At 49.9% G+C, this 18,142-nt stretch overlaps 1 protein-coding gene across 1 annotated transcript in view; it reads left to right on the top strand.

Moving 5' to 3' along the window:
• The window catches only part of TRPM2 (transient receptor potential cation channel subfamily M member 2), a 276,857-nt gene that overhangs the window by 217,869 nt on the left and 40,846 nt on the right, over positions 1–18,142 (top strand). The window contains exon 25 of the mRNA XM_078656292.1: positions 15,532–15,619. Within this exon, the coding sequence (XP_078512418.1) occupies positions 15,532–15,619 (88 nt within the window). The remainder of the gene's footprint in view (positions 1–15,531; positions 15,620–18,142) is intronic.

The following is an 18,142-nucleotide window of genomic DNA, read 5'->3' on the forward strand; positions in this document are numbered from 1 at the left end:
GGGCCACTCTTCCTAGGCGGTAGCCAGTGTCAGTGTCAGGTACAAGGATCCACTGATTGATGACTGTGAGTTGCGAAGCCCAATAGTATGCCTTGATATCGGGTAGAGCAATCCCCCCATCATACCAACTTCTGATCAGTTTCTTCGCTGCCACCCTTGCCGCAAGGAGGGATCGCGTGGACGAAGCTATATATATTAAGACATCATCGGCATAGAGGGAGATGCGATCTTCCAATCCCTCCCTCCATTTTAGACCTCGGATAATAGGATCCCATTTATTCCAGGCCGCCAGCGGTTCCAGGACCAATGCAAACAATAAGGGTGACAATGGGCTGCCCTGTCGCGTTCCTCCACCCAAAGTGATTTCCCGTGATATGTGCCCATTGGCGACTACATGCGCAATTGGATGTGTAGAGTAGGTGTACCCTGGAGCAGAATTTCGGTCCAACCCCTAAATATTGGAGGACCGCAAACAAAAAAGCCCACTCCACCGAGTCAAAAGCCATTTTTGCGTCCAGTGAAAGGACCACAGCATCCTCCCGCACTGTGTGTTTCCGAAACCGTGCGCCATGTAGGCACCTGAGGTTCAAGGCCGTGTTTCTGCCAGGCATAAATCCCGATTGGTCCAGGTGGACCAGTTTGGCAATATTGGGTGTCAGTCTGAGTGCTAGCATTTTGGCTAAACTTTTAGCTTCTCCATTGATTAATATGTTTAGTCGATATGATGTGCATTCCACAGCCAGTTTGCCAGGCTTGTGGATGGCCACAATGGTTGCCAATCGCTGATCTCTGGGGAGTGTTCCTTGGGCTTGACTCGTCTCATACATTTTAAGCATATAAGGGGCTACCTTGTCCTCCATATGTTTATATAATTCTATTGAGATGCCATTGGGAACTGTGGCTTTACTTGATTGTATCTTAGAGATGGCTGCCTTGAGTTCGTCCACAGTAATGTCTGCCTCTAGACCCTCAATTTCTTGAGGCATGAGCCTCGGCATGTGAATGTCTTTAAGGAATGCGAGTGCTTCTTGGACAGTGGTGGTATTCGTGGATGTGTATACTTGTTTGTAGTGTTGTCCTAGCGCAGTCACTATTTCTTGTGGGTCTGATGTGACGCCCCCAGTTTCAACTCGGATCTGCGCTATCCATCTATTCGCACGTTACCTCTTATCTAGCCAGGCAAGAAGTTTGCCTGCTTTAGCCCCAGATTCATAGATCCTGTGTTGGACTGCCATTAGACGGGTTTTAGCATCTGCTCAAAGATATTCTTTATATTCCTGTCTTTTAATACGCAGCTCAAGCGCAGTAGCGTCAGTGGATCTATGGCATGTTGAGACTCTAATTGCTGTACCTCCTGCTCCAAGGTCTCTACTTCATTTTTATTTTATTTTTTATGACCCTCTATGAGGGAGATGGCCTGCCCACGTAAGACTGGTTTGTATGCCTCCCATATCGTTAGCAGGGAGGTGATGGTGACTGATGTCTCATTTTCTTCAAAATATTGCATTGTTGCAGTGACCAAGCCTTTCTTGATTTAAAGTTTAGGAGGAATCCTGGATATATGGGTGTTGGACCTGCGATGGGCAAGCCCAGCACAAAGGGGGGTAGCTTGGCTCAAGTGACAAGGCAGGTGAAGGCTGTAGTGTTAAGCCGGCTTTGACCCAACAATAACTCCTTGTACATCCACACCAAAAAGAAGGACACCACACCACTGCTTTAGAAAAATACGATTCCCTTATATAAAAGCTCTTTGTTGTAAATAGGGTTGACTGGGAAAGCACATATACATTTCTTTTGGACATACAGCTGCCGGAGAGGTCACGCTACCTTCGCGCACAGTCAAATAAATGCCGGTTCACAGTTCCTTCACAACGCTGCATTCACTATGAGGAAACGGGCCCACCTCACATCGGCTGTAATTCAAGATACGATTCAGTCGGGCACAGCACTCCTCTCGTTGGCGACGGGGCTCTCAGGGGCTCCACAGACCTCCCTCCGACTGCCGCATTCAGGGTGGTTCCCGCCCACAGCCACAGCTCCCGGGTCACTGGGGAGTGGCAGAGACGCTAGTCCCGCCTAACGAAGGCTGGCCTTTCCCCGCCCCGGCGCACCACCTCACCTTCAGTCTGCGCAGGAAGCGCTCTACGCTGGTGGGGCTCGGAGACATCCGAGCTCCCCTCTAGAGGCACCTGTCGCAAAGGGGGCACAGCTGACGATCGCGGTCGCGGCGAACTTGCTCTCGCCTCGCGACTTGATAAATCGATCACAGTTCAACACCGGGGGGGGGCGGGGAGGCACACGAATCTGGCCACAGTCTTTGGGGGCAATGAGGTACTTGCTGGGCAGGCGCTGTAGGCGCTAGATCACTTCTCACGTAGCTGACTGGAACGCCAGTCAGACACAACGCCAGCAACCCTTTGCTGCTCTACTGCCTGCGCTACCAGCCACCTCAGGGGTCAACAGGGCAGGTGTCAATCTGGTGTCAAGTCTGGAATCTAGAATGAATCTAACATGGCCGCCAGGGACTGAGCCTTATATAGCCAGTGCCCTGGGGTACTGGCACGAGCCAGAAGGTTCTAGAACCTTCTCTGGCTGTGACAATGACAAGGCACTCTTGAGGGGTATTTGGGACACTCACAGCCACCGTACTGGGGTTTTAGAGCAGCCATTTTGTGTACCTGAGGAAAATAAAGGAATTCCTGTCAGAAATGCGCGCCAAACCAAGGGCGCCAAAACCTCAAGAGGCCAGGGTTCATGAAGGCTCCAATGGGAGTCACTCACATGAGGGATAAGGGTGTCCACCATTTTAGGGCTATATCTTTGGGTTGACAACCCCAGTTTGTAATGCCACAGGTTTCGTCACATGTCTTGTAAATAGGTGCCACAAACCTTGTGAGCAACTGGGCATCAAGGAACATCCAACCCCATGAAACAACACATAAAAAGTCCTGGCAGACAAAGAAAAGCGACAAATTTTGGGAGGTGCAGGGGAACAAAAGAAATCATAATGGTGAGGGGACTCTCAGAAGCAGACAGGTCTAACACGCGTCCCCCCCAGCTGAAAGTGGTGGGGAGAGCTACCCAACCCCTTGGGAGTCCTCAACACTAAGGCGGAAATACCTGGAGAGACCGTCTGCATTGGCGTGGTCAACTCCGGGCCGGTGTTCCACCCGAAAGTCATTCCCTGTAGGGAGATAGACCACCTCAACAGTTTGGCGTTTTCCCCCTTCATTTGCATGAGCCAACGAAGGGGTCGGTGGTCTGTCTGAACAAGGAAGTGTGAACCAAACAAGTATGGTCGCAGTTTCTTCAGTGCCCAGACCACCACAAAGGCTTCCCGCTCGATGGTACTCCACCTCTGTTCCCGGGGAAGCAGTCTCCGTGACAGAAAGACCACGGATTGATCCAGACCCTCTTCATTGAGTTGCGATAACACCGCCCCAATGCCAATGTCGGATGCATCTGTCTGGACAATGAACTCTTTCGAAAAATCTGGAGCCTTCAGGACTGGAGCTTTACACAATGCTTGTTTCAGAGTGTCGAAGGCTCGCTGGCAAGCCTCCGTCCAGATGACTCTCCTGGGTTGCTTTTTGGCCGTGAGTTCTGTAAGGGGTGCCACGATAGTGCCATACCCCTTTATGAATCGTCTGTAGTAACCTGTGAGGCCCAGGAAGGCTCGGACCTCAGTCTGGGTCTTGGGGGGTTTCCAGGCCATGATTGCCTCAATCTCCGCCTGAAGGGGCTGCACCGTTCCCCGGCCCACCAAGTGTCCTAAGTACACTACCGACCCCTGTCCAATCTGACATTTGCTGGCCTTGATCGTCAAGCCAGCCCGTTCCAGGGCCTGGAGAACGGTTTGCAAGTGCTGCTAATGATCCTCCCAGCTGCCTACTGAAGACAGCTATGTCATCCAAGTAGGCAGCCGAGAATGACTCCATCCCGGTGAGGATCGTGTTCACCAGCCGCTGAAAAGTGGCAGGAGCGTTCTTGAGCCCAAAGGGCATGACGCAGAACTGGTAGTGTCCATCAGGTGTGGAGAAGGCTGACCTTTCCTTGGCTCCATCAGTCATGGGAATCTGCCAGTACCCTGCAGTAAGGTCAATGGTACTGAGATATTGGGCAGCTCCCAACCGGTCAATCAGTTCATCCGCCCGAGGGATTGGATGAGCATCTGTCTTGGTTACTGAATTTAGTCCTCGGTAGTCCACACAGAATCGCAATTCTGGTGTGGCAGCTTTGGGAACCAAAACCACCGGGCTAGACCAAGGGCTACTTGAAGGTTCGATGACTCCTAGCTCCAGCATCTTAGCTACTTCGCTTTGGATACTGGCCTTCACCTTGTCAGACAGCCGGTAAGACTTCGACTTCACAGGTGGGCTGTCTCCAGTGTCCACGTCATGGGTACACAGGTGGGTCTTGCCCGGGACAAGGGAGAACAGAGGAGCGAATGACCCCAAGACCTGGCGACATTCCTCCTGCTGCTCAGGAGTCAGGGATGGTGAGAGTTTCACTCCCTCCACTGACCCATCCTTTTCTTGAGACTCAAAAAGGTCGGGGAGAGGCTCAGTGTCCTCTTCCTCCGAACCGTCAGTCACCATTACCAACATGACTTCGGGCCTCTCAAAGTGGGGTTTGAGGCGATTGGCATGTAACACCCGATGCGGGTGTCGAGGGGTTTTCACATCCACCAGATAGGTAGTCTTGCCCATCTTTTCCAACACCTCGTAGGGGCCTGTCCAACAGTCCTGGAGGGCGCTCAGCTCTCCAGGCTCCATCACCCACACCTTCTGTCCAGGCTCCAACTCCACTGGGTGAGCATTGTGGTCATACCACGCTTTCATGACTGCCTGGCTGGCTTCCAAGTTGTCAGAAGCTTGCTTCCACAACTTAGCCATTTGGCTTCGGAAGGCCAGCATGTAGCTCACCACATCCTGGGGAACTTTCCGGGGAGACTTTTCCCAGGAGTCCCTCACCAAACTGAGAGGTCCACGTACAGGGTGCCCGTACAAAAGCTCGAAGGGGGTGAAACCCACTCCCTTTTGCGGCACTTCCCTGTAGGAAAAGAGCAAACAGGGTAGGAGGACGTCCCATTTCCTCCGCAGGCTTTCGGGTAGACTTCTGATCATACCCTTCAAGGTTTGGTTGAACCTTTCCACGAGACCATTGGTCTGTGGGTGATAAGGAGTGGTGAACCTGTAAGTCACTCCGCACTCCTTCCACATTGCCCGCATATATGCTGACAGGAAGTTGGTCCCCCTGTCAGACACAACTTCCTTGGGGAATCCCACTCGGGTAAAGATCCCCATCAGGGCCTTTGCCACTACCGGTGCAGTAATGGTTCTCAGAGGAATTGCCTCTGGATACCTTGTGGCGTGATCCACCAGTACCAGGATAAACCTGTGACGGATGATGTAGGTGGATCTAGGGGCCCAGCAATGTCGATGCCCACCCTTTCAAAGGGGGTGCCAACGACGGGAAGTGGTTCCAGGGGAGCCTTCAGCTTCGTCCCTGTTTTCCCACTAGCTTGGCATGACACACACGACCGACAGTATGTGTCGGACGACACCCTCATTCGAGGCCAATAAAAGTGGGGGACAAGCCGGGCAAAGGTCTTGTCCTGACCCAAGTGTCCTGCCAAGGGAATCTCATGAGCCAACTCTAATAGGAAGGCTCGGTAACACTGTGGGACTACCAGGGCCCGTGACAATCCGTGCACTGGCGTCCTGGGCTCACTGTAGAGGAGACCATCCTCCCAGTAAACGCGATAGTTCCCAGACTCGTTACATGCTGCCTGGGCTTCAGCCTGTTGCCTCAGACCCTCCAGGGTGGGACATTCCCTCTGTCCCTTGCTTAGTTCCTCCCTGGATGGTCCTCCCTCCACTCGCCACTCAGCAGGGATAGGCAAGTCCTCCAACGGAACCATGTCCTCCTCCGCGGACTCCGGGTCCACCTCCACAGGTGGCCTATCCATCTCACGGGGCACGGACTTCGAGGCAGGCTCCTCCTGTCCTCGAGATGCTCCCTCATCAGCAGCTGGGTGGGCCATTGTTCCAGGCTCCAACCCACGCGACTTCTCCTCCCGAGCAGCCGCAGACCTGGTACTCACACAGGCCCAATCAGGTGTACCCAGCATCTCAGTATGAGTCCGGTATTCCACCTCCTTCCAAGCATTGTGCTCCATATCATTACCCAGCAGACAATCGACTGGCACGGCGGGGCTTACGGCAACTCGAAGTGAACCTGCAACCCCTCCCCACTCAAAGGGAACCTCGGCCACAGGATAGTGGCCCATTCTGCCGTCAGCCATCGCGGCTGGATGGAGTACGCCTGGAATCACCTGCTCCGAGGACACCAGATGACTCCTTACCATAGTCATACTGGCTCCTGTATCTCTCAGAGCTTCCCCTCTATGGCCGTTGATGGTGACCCACTGCCCATACTTGGTAGTATTGGAGGGCACCTGGATCTTTGGAACCATCTCCCGATCACCCAGGGACACTAAGGTGACACCCACCCCTCTCCCTTCCCTTATCTAAGGGCATCTCCTCCCCGAGCGCTACACTAGCGACTCCCAGGGTCTTTCCTCCAGTGGGAGGGGGTGGTCTCTTTGGGCATTTCACGTCTCCCTTATAATGTCCAATACCACCGCACTCAAAGCAATGGATAACCCTTGGCTGCTGACTCTGGCCAGGATTAGGGTTCTTCTGCGGGATAGCCTTAGAATTGGAAAAGTGACTTTTCCCCTTAAAGTTATTTTGGGGGCCTTTGGAGAACTCCTGTTTCTTGTTATCTTCTCCCCCTTTCTTCTGAGGAGCGCCCTGTCCAGACTTCTGAGAATCTCCTCCCGTCCCCCTCGTAGACACTCGGGTACTTACCCAAATGTCTGCCTCCTCAGCAAGCTTACGGGGGCAAGTAAGTTTGCTGTCTACCAGGTGTTGCCTCAGCTGGGAAGACATTTCTCGAGTAGATGTTCCTTGAGTATTAGGTCGTACAACCCTCGATAGTCTTCCACCTCACTACCTTGGACCCACCCATCTAGGGCTTTCTTGGCATAATCCAGGAAGTCAACCCAATTCTGTGAGCTCAGTTTGTGGCTACCCCTGAACCTTTGCCGGTATTTCTCTGGGGTCAACCCAAACTTTCTGATGAGCGCCACCTTCATGGCGGGGTAGTCTACCTGCTCCTCCCGGTCTAGGGCCAATAGGGCATCCCTACCTGTCGGAGGCATGTACCGGTATAATCCACCACCCCAATACTTCTCATGGATCCCATGGGCTCTTAAGGAGACCTCATAGGCTGTCAGCCACTTAGCTATGTCGTCTCCAGCGGTGTAACTGGCGACTACGTCCTTGGGTAAATGAGGCCTGGGCTCCCTGGCAAATTCCTTTGACTCGACACCCTCTGGAGTAAGGTTGTGGGCCTGGAGGTCGAGTTCTCGTAACTTGAACTCGTGTTCTATTCTCCTCCCTGCCATCCTTTCTTCCATCTCCATCTTGGCCAACTCTCACCTTAGCTGTCTTTCCTCTCTCCTGTCGGCTAACTCGGTCTCGGACAACCCTCTTGAGGATACACTGCTGCCCTCCCGTGAGGCTACCTTGGGGCTGATTGACATCTCACCCACCCCCAGGGGACATTCTGCAGCTCCCTCAATGACAGTACCTCTGTCTGACTCCTCCTCCTCCACCATTCCCTCCGTGTGCGCTTCCACCCAGGCTCGCAGACTAGTACGGAGCTCCTCTTTTGGCACCCTCACCTAACGAACACTCCCCTTTCCTGACAGAAATCCTTGAGCTGTGCCACAGTATAGGTCTCCAGCTCTGACATTTCGAAATCCATCTTGTCAGTGAAAAGTGTGGACAACCACCCCGAAGGATAAGAACTCTGAGGGTCACCTCCACCCACCTCCAGGAAGAATTTAGAAAAAGCAAAACGTTGAATTGGAGGGCCGCTAGGAGAAAACTCCGGGTGTGTACCTGTGGTGCACACTGATCTATTATGGGGTAAAAAACAAGCACGGCTCGTGATCCCACCGGCTGAGCACCAATTTTATGTTGGACCTGCGATGGGCAAGCCCAGCACAAAGGGGGGTAGCTTGGCTCAAGTGACAAGGCAGGTGAAGGCTGTAGTGTTAAGCCGGCTTTGACCCAACAATAACTCCTTGTACATCCACACCAAAAAGAAGGACACCACACCACTGCTGTAGAAAAATACGATTCCTTTATATAAAAGCTCTTTGTTGTAAATAGGGTTGACTGGGAAAGCACATATACATTTCTTTTGGACATACAGTTCTGGTAATAAATAGTATCAATAAATAGAATAACTTCAGGAATGAATATCACAATAAATATCAGAATAAATATCAGAATGAATATTGGTTCATTTAAATAAACAACCACATTTTTCTTCTGGTATCGCTGCCACCAATTAAATACTTTAAAATCATTACATCGGCAATACGTTTCAAATGGGAAAGATAACTCTTACAGTTTATGCTGTTTTCAATAACCAGGTATACGGCTTCTCTGAGCACAAAATAAGGTTTGGGACTCTTTAATAACCACTCAAGGCGTATGCGCGTATATCTAGAAGGCAAGGAAACACAGTAAATACATCATTTGTACTCGGCGGTCACCGGGATAGGATCTCTGCTTTGCCGGTGAAGTCTATGCGCGCCTATGGGCTTTAGCACCACTTGAGCACAGGCGGCACCAGTTCAAAGTCATTAGACTGACGAACGGGCTGCCGGAGAGGTCACGCTACCTTCGCGCACAGTCAAATAAATGCCGGTTCACAGTTCCTTCACAACGCTGCATTCACTATGAGGAAACGGGCCCACCTCACATCGGCTGTAATTCAAGATACGATTCAGTCGGGCACAGCACTCCTCTCGTTAGCGACGGGGCTCTCAGGGGCTCCACAGACCTCCCTCCGACTTCCGCATTCAGGGTGGTTCCCGCCCACAGCCACAGCTCCCGGGTCACTGGGGAGTGGCAGAGACGCTAGTCCCGCCTAACGAAGGCTGGCCTTTCCCCGCCCCGGCGCACCACCTCACCTTCAATCTGCGCAGGAAGCGCTCTACGCTGGTGGGGCTCGGAGACGTCCGAGCTCCCCTCTAGAGGCACCTGTTGCGAAGGGGGCACAGCTGATGATCGCGGTCGCGGCGAACTTGCTCTCGCCTCGCGACTCGATAAATCGATCACAGTTCACCACCGGGGGGGGCGGGGAGGCACACAAATCTGGCCACAGTCTTTGGGGGCAATGAGGTACTTGCTGGGCAGGCGCTGTAGGCGCTAGATCACTTCTCACGTAGCTGACTGGAACGCCAGTCAGACACAACGCCAGCAACCCTTTGCTGCTCTACTGCCTGCGCTACCAGCCACCTCAGGGGTCAACAGGGCAGGTGTCAATCTGGTGTCAAGTCTGGAATCTAGAATGAATCTAAAATGGCCGCCAGGGACTGAGCCTTATATAGCCAGTGCCCTGGGGTACTGGCACGAGCCAGAAGGTTCTAGAACCTTCTCTGGCTGTGACAATGACAAGGCACTCTTGAGGGGTATTTGGGACACTCACAGCCACCGCACTGGGGTTTTAGAGCAGCCATTTTGTGTACCTGAGGAAAATAAAGGAATTCCTGTCAGAAATGCGCGCCAAACCAAGGGCGCCAAAACCTCAAGAGGCCAGGGTTCATGAAGGCTCCAATGGGAGTCACTCACATGAGGGATAAGGGTGTCCACCATTTTAGGGCTATATCTTTGGGTTGACAACCCCAGTTTGTAATGCCACAGGTTTCGTCACATGTCTTGTAAATAGGTGCCACAAACCTTGTGAGCAACTGGGCGTCAAGGAACATCCAACCCCATGAAACAACACATAAAAAGTCCTGGCAGACAAAGAAAAGCGACAAATTTTGGGAGGGGCAGGGGAACAAAAGAAATCATAATGGTGAGGGGACTCTCAGAAGCAGACAGGTCTAACAATGGGGTATGAACGACTTTGAATAGGGCTGCGTGCCCGAATCTCCGCCTTTACCGGGGAGTGATCAGAGATCCCCCTGGGCAAGTGTGAGGCCGTCCCCATCCTTCCCATGTTATCTAGTGCCGTGAATATATAGTCTATGCATGATAGGCTATTGTGAGCCCCCAAATGAAAGGTGTATTGTCTCTGAAGTGGGTTTTGGAACCGTCATATGTCCAGAGGACCATGGGCTCCCACAAATTCAGCCAACGGTGAGCTCAGGTGATGTTGGGGGCGAGCAGGCGTACGGTCCAGTGCATCAATTATAGTCCTGTTAAAGTTGTCCCCTAATATTAAATCTCCTTCCGGTAGATCTAGGAGGAATTTGTCCAGCTCTTGAAAGGCGGATGGATTTAGGGCGGGTGGGATATAGACAGTCACTAAGTTAAGCAGGCGGCCCTCCCATTGGATTGAGGTTGCCGCAAAACGGCCCTCGTCATCTTTAGAAGTGCGCTGGACAATGAGAGGGAACCGCTTTCTAACAAGGATTCCCACCCCTCGGGATCCTGTGGTGAACTCTGAGTGTACTATCAATTGGAACCCCCACCGGTCAACTGTTTTACACATGGATCCTACTAAGTGTGTTTCCTGTAACAGTATAACTGCTGGGGCCTTGCGTTTTAAATATTGCAGTATCAACCCACGTTTTATCTTGTCTCTCAGCCCATTAACATTCCATGAGAGCAATGATAACGAGGGCGTTGTGGGGCGTTGTGTCATTGGATCAGATGAGGTCATGGAAGGTGTGGGTGTTCGTGACATGCTGGATATCTAAGGTCAAGTGTAAACTTATTCCCGTAATGACTGTGTGACAGTGTTTGCAGATCGGTAACTATCAGAACGATAACATCCAAAAAAAACTTCGTATTGCAGGTATACGTTATCTACAGCTGAATACTTCACCTTCCGTCGCTGCTCAGTTGGAATAATAACATAGGCATATAACCATATTTCACATTTCTGATGGGGTTAAGTGATAGTTTTGCTATTATGACAATACATAATAATAACAATACCCTCCCTACCATCCCCAAGAGTAACAAGCCCCCCCGCATCCCTGCCTAGTAGGTCTAAACCTACTCACATCCCCAATAGTAGAGCGTCTATGATCCCAAGAAAAACGAACATTAAATGTAGGGTCGTGCGGTGTCAGCGCCCAATAGCCTCTCCCTCCCAGGACCGCAACTATGCCCCAACATTATTGAGGGTTAATATCACATTCTAAAGTCCAAAGTACATTCGGCATTTTGCCAGTCCAGTCCAATACTGAATTAGCAGAGATCATATCGTGTCCAGAGGAAGGTAAACCCTCCACCCCCGCACTACAAAAAGACAAAATGAGGATAACTACAGACCAGTAGAGTTCATGCAATCTTTCACTTTCCAGCATGTGCCTTGTCACTGCCAGGGCAGCCAAGCGGGAACTTCTGGATCGCAATGGCAGAGCGTATCTTGTCTCCACGCCAGCGCAATGAGTCTTTAGGGCGTTGGCCAGTGATCCCACAGTCTATCTCCTCTCGTTGGCGATGTGTCTGGGATGGGCCCTCATTGAGCCACCGTTGAGCATCGTCCGGCGTCAGGAAGAACCAAGATTTGTCACCGTCAACTACTTTCAACTTGGCGGGGAAGAACATCATGCACTTAAGTCCCTTGTCTCTAAGAGGCCGTTTTATCCCTTCAAAGGAGCGTCTTTTTCGCTGGACCTTCAGAGTAAAGTCCGGGAAGAAACAGATCGTCGTATTATCGTAGGGGAGGTCACCATTGACCCTAGATGCTTGCAGGATTGCATCCCGGTCGCGGACATTCAAAATATGTGCGATGATGGTCTGAGGCGGCGCACCAAGTTTTGGCTTAGTGATTGGGGTCCTATGCACCCTTTCTACGGAGAACAACGGTGACAGTCTTTTGGGCTTGAGGTGATGCAGGATAAGATCTTTGAGGAAGAGATCCATGCTGGGGCCTACTGCCCCTTCAGACACCCCCACCACCGGGATGTTGTTGCGGCGGGCTCGTCCTTTCTGATCATCTAGGTGGAGTGCCATTTCTCTATGTTGATGAGCCAATTGTTGGACCCTTTCCTCCAGTTTATGTGTCGCAGACTGCAACTCCCCTCTTCCGTGGAAGTGACACTTTCGGACGTTTTCCGCATATCAGCCCTCATGAGGTTCATCTCGATCGTGACCGTATCGATTTTAGTCTCTAGATTAGTTCCTACTGTTTGTATCGCCTCCATAATTGAGCTGAGTGATGGTTCTTCTGCGGTCATGTTGTCATCTTGCGCCACTTCTTCCGTGGTGACCTGTCGCGGTACAGCATATTTGTCAATTTTATTGACTTAGACAGAGGCCTCCCGTCAGCTTCGTCATAGTGCAGTGTTCCGCTGAGGCCAAGTACCACAATATGGTCAGGGACTGTCGCCGCACACCCAGCCAGTATTTGTCTCCGTCCAAGGGGTCCGTATTCTCCGCTATCAAGAAGGATTCTGGCCTGTCATGTGGCGGGAGCGCTGCCGCCTTCAAAGAACGTCAATCTGATAGACAAAGTGCCCACTTATGGACAAGTGGAAAAAGGAGAGGGGGAGGCCCAAGACCACACTCATATGCTCTCTCCGTTCGGGTCCACCAGATCGCCACGTGTGTCACACCTCTCCCATTTGTACCGCCTCAAGCCATCATGTCGTGTCTACACTCCACACTCTGAGCAATACACAGGGGCTAGTAGTCCGGGGCCATCGCTTGTAGGTGCTAATCTCTACCTTCAGGCCGAGTTATTGTCAGAGTATATACCCCTTCAAAATGCACATATGGGGGACCCAGTCAGATTTCCGGTGTCCACAATTCACAGTGCTACCGCATGGTACGGGTTTCTGGCGTGCTGGGAAGGGAAGAAAGTCCCACCGGGTCTCACCTTGTGGCATACAGTGGCAGAAGCAATCACTCGGGAGGCCGCCAAGCACTGTTATAGTCACTCCAGTCCTAGGCTGTAAGCCACGGACCTTACGTAGTGCAAAGCCCCAGCCTTTAAAACGTGCTGCAAACTGGCGAGATACGCAACTCCACCCCCCTCTCACTAGGGCAGCTGCGTCGTTGTCGGGTTGGGCGCTGGCTGGGTGTAGCGGTTATCCTGCACCACCAAGGATCAGAAACATCCTCTCCGTCGCACACCGATATCAGGGACCTTTAGCTGTGCTTCTCTCCCCTCTGGCTGTTGGATGTGTATCGGATTTTACGGGCTTTGACGCAGGCCCGGACGGAGCTCAAGAGCTACGCCGCCATCTCGGTCAGCGCCAAGCCACGCCCCGGACTTCTCCTCTTTCCCTTATTCCTTTCATTAATGCAACCTCCCTCTGAACCCACATCACATCACATTTTCTTTTTATTTGATTTTCCTTATTGCTACAATCAGTATCATGTGAACTAGCTGAGGTACTAGGCCCACTCCAGAATGGTGTGATTTAACTTGGACCTGAGCTGGACCCTTCCCCCTCGTGCTGGGAGCAGGCAGTTCTCTAGCATCTTGGGGTTTGAAACGTGTTGAATACTTGTTAAATACTCACACATTCACAGGAGCATCATGTGGTTTGAAACTTATTGAATACCTACACATTCACAGGAGCATCATGTGATTTGAAACGTATCGAATACCCACACATTCACAGGAGCATCATGTGGTTTGAAACTTATTGAATACCCAAACATTCACAGGAGCATCATGTGGTTTGAAACTTATTGAATACCCACACATTCACAGGAGCATCATGTGGTTTGAAACTTATTGAATACCCACACATTCACATGAGCATCATGTGGTTTGAAACTTATTGAATACCCACACATTCACAGGAGCATCATGTGGTTTGAAACTTATTGAATACCCACACATTCACAGGAGCATCATGTGGTTTGAAACTTGTTGAATGCCCACCCATTCACAGGATCATAATGGTGTTTGAAGCTTGTTGAATGGCCACACATTCACAGGATCATCATGGGGTTTGGAACTTGTTGAATGCCCACACATTCACAGGATCATCATGGGGTTTGAAACTTGTTGAATGCCCACACATTCACAGGGGCATCATGGGGTTTGAAACTTATGAAACTTGTTGAATGCCCACACATTCACAGGAGCATCATGGGGTTTGTAACTTGTTGAATACCTACACACTCACAGGAGCATCATCGGGGTTGAAACTTGTTGAATGCTCATACATTCAGGGCAAATTTGAGAACCAAGATATGTTTATATAAAATGAATCTAAGTGGAACTCATTTTTATACTCCGTGAGCATCCTCAAACTCTAGCCTTCCTCGTGTTCCCCAAGTTGGTAAACAGCGTCAAACTCTGTCTCATCAAGCAGGGTGCATCATGGGTGCAGACATTATCTTGTGTAAGGACCAATTGCCCACTCCATCACCAACAACTTTTCTTAAAAAGAGGTTTGTATCTCAGAGCCCTTCACGGTGGACATCTAGCAACATAAAAAACTATTGGCATTTTTTATCATTGGTGCAAAAATCAGTGAGAAGGGGTTTTTCTTTCATTTTAACTTGGGGCTTTCAGGCTTTCTCTAGAACCTGGGTGTAAATCTTGGTGTGAAAACACCCCACCACACATAAAATTTGCCCCTGATAGCTAATACATAAATGAATCCACTTCAATGCACAGAACAGCAAGGTAAAATGAATGAATATGGTCTGCAGGTTATTCCTGCTATTTGTCTGTTTTTCTATTGTATTTCTCACCAGCTACAAAAACACAGAAAAAAGTAATTTGCACTCAGCACCAAATCTGGACAGTTCAGGTTAGTTACTCCAAGACACTGTTGATACTATAGTTCTCATGCCAGTTGTCGAACTATCATTATTAAGTGCTAAGAGTTCCTCTCCAAATCCGAGCTAGGACATTAGTCTATCTCACCAGCTGTCCATTGAGGTGGTGTTTTCCTTGACTAGTCCACCAGAGGGACCTGTCACTAAACACTTTCTTTCCATGACATTTCTTTAGCATTCAGATACCTTATTCCGTTCTGTCAAGATATACTTATAGTCGCTGATCAAGGATATACCCTTCCGACGAGAGACTTTAGTTGGGCCCTATCTTGGGATCTTCCGCTTTGAATGAAAATTGACATGGAACACTGTGGGATACCCACCTGAGGCACTAGAGACTAGTACCTCAACTTCGACCGACCCTACCGATAGTCGGGCAGTAGGAGGGGAGTTCTGAAACTATACGAAGGGTGTTTAAGTGATTCCAGTTGCCTGGTGGCTCATACCCCTCCCTCATTTTCATTTCAAAGCAATATCATCATCATAAAGCCATATGTATTCATTTATATGGAAAAAATATCTCAGATATGGAAATCATCGGCTGTTTAACTCTGTCTTGTTTTTATATTTATCACATATGCTTGCTGTGTGTTTTGCAAACATTTGTTTTTGCCTACGCTGGGGAGAAAACTGTCAATGGATTTAATGAATTTTGTGAAAATATTGACTTTATTCCATGTAGATGTCCCAGTCAACAAAGGCCCTGAGCTGGATCATTGAAACGCTGACAGAGAGCGGGTTTGGGTCAAGGGAAAGTGCTCCAGTTCTTGGTAAGCATGCTATATCTTTGTATGTTTTATCGTATGTTGCACCATCACTACCCGGAGGCTGCCATGTGGAAATTGGGTATGGGCAGTTCATGTAGCATCATCGCCAACTCTCCTAGGCCTTTCCACATTGTCAGTGGAGGATGTGGCTCCCACCGCTATCCACTGCCACCCTTTACCATGCACCATCACTACTTGTAGTTTTGGCTTTGCCAATGCTTATTGGATTACACAACACACATTCAGAATTCAAAACATTCCAAAATGCCTGCCCCACATGTGCATTCATGTATCGCAGCCATCGTGTAGTGATGGTTCTTCCACTTTCTATATTCCTGTAGGGAGCCACTCAACCCATGTTAAAGGACTTGCATGTTGCATGCACCAAGATCGCCGAGAGCGGATGAAGGAGCGTGTGGCTGCTGTGCGCTCATTCCCAGACTGTGCAAACAGCCTCAAGTGTCGTTCATGTCAGCATACTGCTTTCATAGTCTGGTATAAGTGCCAGACACTACAATGGAAACTGAGGATGGGATAGGGAAGACCTTCTCCCCTCCTGGGAAAACACAGATACCTGCTACCATGAACCACCCAAACTGGCCCATTCAACCGAGCCCACTCACCGTCCCTACCTCGGCCAAATCTGGAGAATACTGGTGAACCAAAGTGGTGTGTGCTCCTCTTTCACTGAGGCGATAAGAGCATCTTGACTGCCCGCCACCCTGTCCGGCTTCAGGAATGCCCATGTTCAGTGTTTGATTGAGCAGTGAGGGAGGCATTGACCACTGAGGGGAAGGAGCAACCTCCACTGCCGGCTCCACACTTGACCTAGCAGCCAGCCTAGTGCCATTGTAATGTGCGCAAGAAAAGGAAAAATACAAAAAGAAAATACTTGTATAAAAAGGCAACAAGTATAAGATTGGAAGGACAGGTCAGAGACTGCTGGGAGGGGCAGATGACCAACAGGAGGCCCCAGCAGCACAACAGGATCAACTATGGCAGCGGGACCACACATGCATCCCTGATAGTGCTTCCCCCATTTAATGAAGTGATAGATCCAGCTACAGTATCCCATAGATGGAAAACTGGGGATAGCTGCCTCAATAACTACGGCAGGGCCACAAAAGAAATGGATGGTACAGTGAAGAGGTTCCTCCTGCTGCCCTTGTAAATGTAAATGTGGGATACTTGTAAAGCGCACTGTTACTCTACCCAAGTGTCCTGGCGCTGTAGACCACTGGGGAACCCGTCCTGGTTTTCCCTGTGAGATGCTCCCTTCTGGGTATCTCCAGGGTGAAACCAGGCATCCCCGGCGTCTGTGGGGGGCCGTTGTAGAGATGAGGCAAGCTTAATGCCCAGAGTTGCCGAGTGTGTTCCCTGGTTAGAGTAGGCACCGAGGCGAGAATTATCGAGTCCGTTGACTCTGGTCCACGACCCTGCCGCGTCGGGAATTGAACCCTGGTCCCGGGCCGTTCTCTGCTTACAAGTCTGCCGCCTCTAACCAGTGAGCCACACCTCTTCACACAAGAATATATATACAAGCTGCTAGACCTGGCATCCTTGGTTTTGGTTTCCCCAGACCTTTTGTCTTCTAACCTCCTGTTTTGTTGGCTTAAGGATTCTGAGCACTTTACCACTGATAACCAGTGCTAGAGTGCACATACTCTGTACTCACATGGGAACATTGGCTTATCCCTAATTGCCTTATTTAATTTACTCATAAGTCCATAGTAAAGGACATAACATGTGCCCTGGGTTATAAAATGACTGCTATTAGTGGGACTGCAGCACTGATTGTGCCACTCACTTGAGTAGCCCTTTAAACATGAGTCAGACCTGCCACTGCAGAGCCTGTGTGTGCAGTGTTAAACTGCCATTTCAACTTGGAAAGTGAACCTACTTGTGAGGCCCAAGCCTTCCCTTTTATTACATATAAGACTCCCCTAAGGTAGGCCTTAGGCAGCCTTAAGGGCAGGGTGCAGTGCATTTAAAAGGCAGGGCATATAATTTTGAGTTGTACATGTCCTTGTAGTGAAAAATTCGTTTTTCACTACTACAAGGCTATCTCTCCCATGGGTTAACATTGGTATTGCATTAAAACAACATTTAAAGCATAATTTACAATAGGGGAAAGATAGAAATGTGGAGTTTGGTGCCTCTAGACTCACAATTTAAAATCACAACTTACAGAGAAGTCGGATTGTAAATTGTAAGTCTGAAAATGCCACTTTTAGAAAGTTAACAAGAAACACACAGTGTGCCTACACCACACTTATTTATACACAATCTTAATTATAGCGTTATAATTAAGGTTGTGTATAAACAAGGGTGGTGTAGGCACACTGCGTGTTTCTTGTTATAAAAGGGTCCAGCCTACCCCATGCCCCTAGGGGCCTAACTCCTTAGTTTTACAAAACTTTTAGAAAGTTGGCATTTTCTTATTTTTCGTTCTTTTGTTGTTTGTAACATTCAACCATGTCACACTGACATTGATCACTTGCAGATAAGACCAGTGTAGACCGTGCT

Source organism: Lissotriton helveticus, chromosome 8, assembly GCF_964261635.1.
Source record: "Lissotriton helveticus chromosome 8, aLisHel1.1, whole genome shotgun sequence".
In the NCBI taxonomy this organism is placed as follows: Eukaryota; Metazoa; Chordata; class Amphibia; order Caudata; family Salamandridae; genus Lissotriton; species Lissotriton helveticus.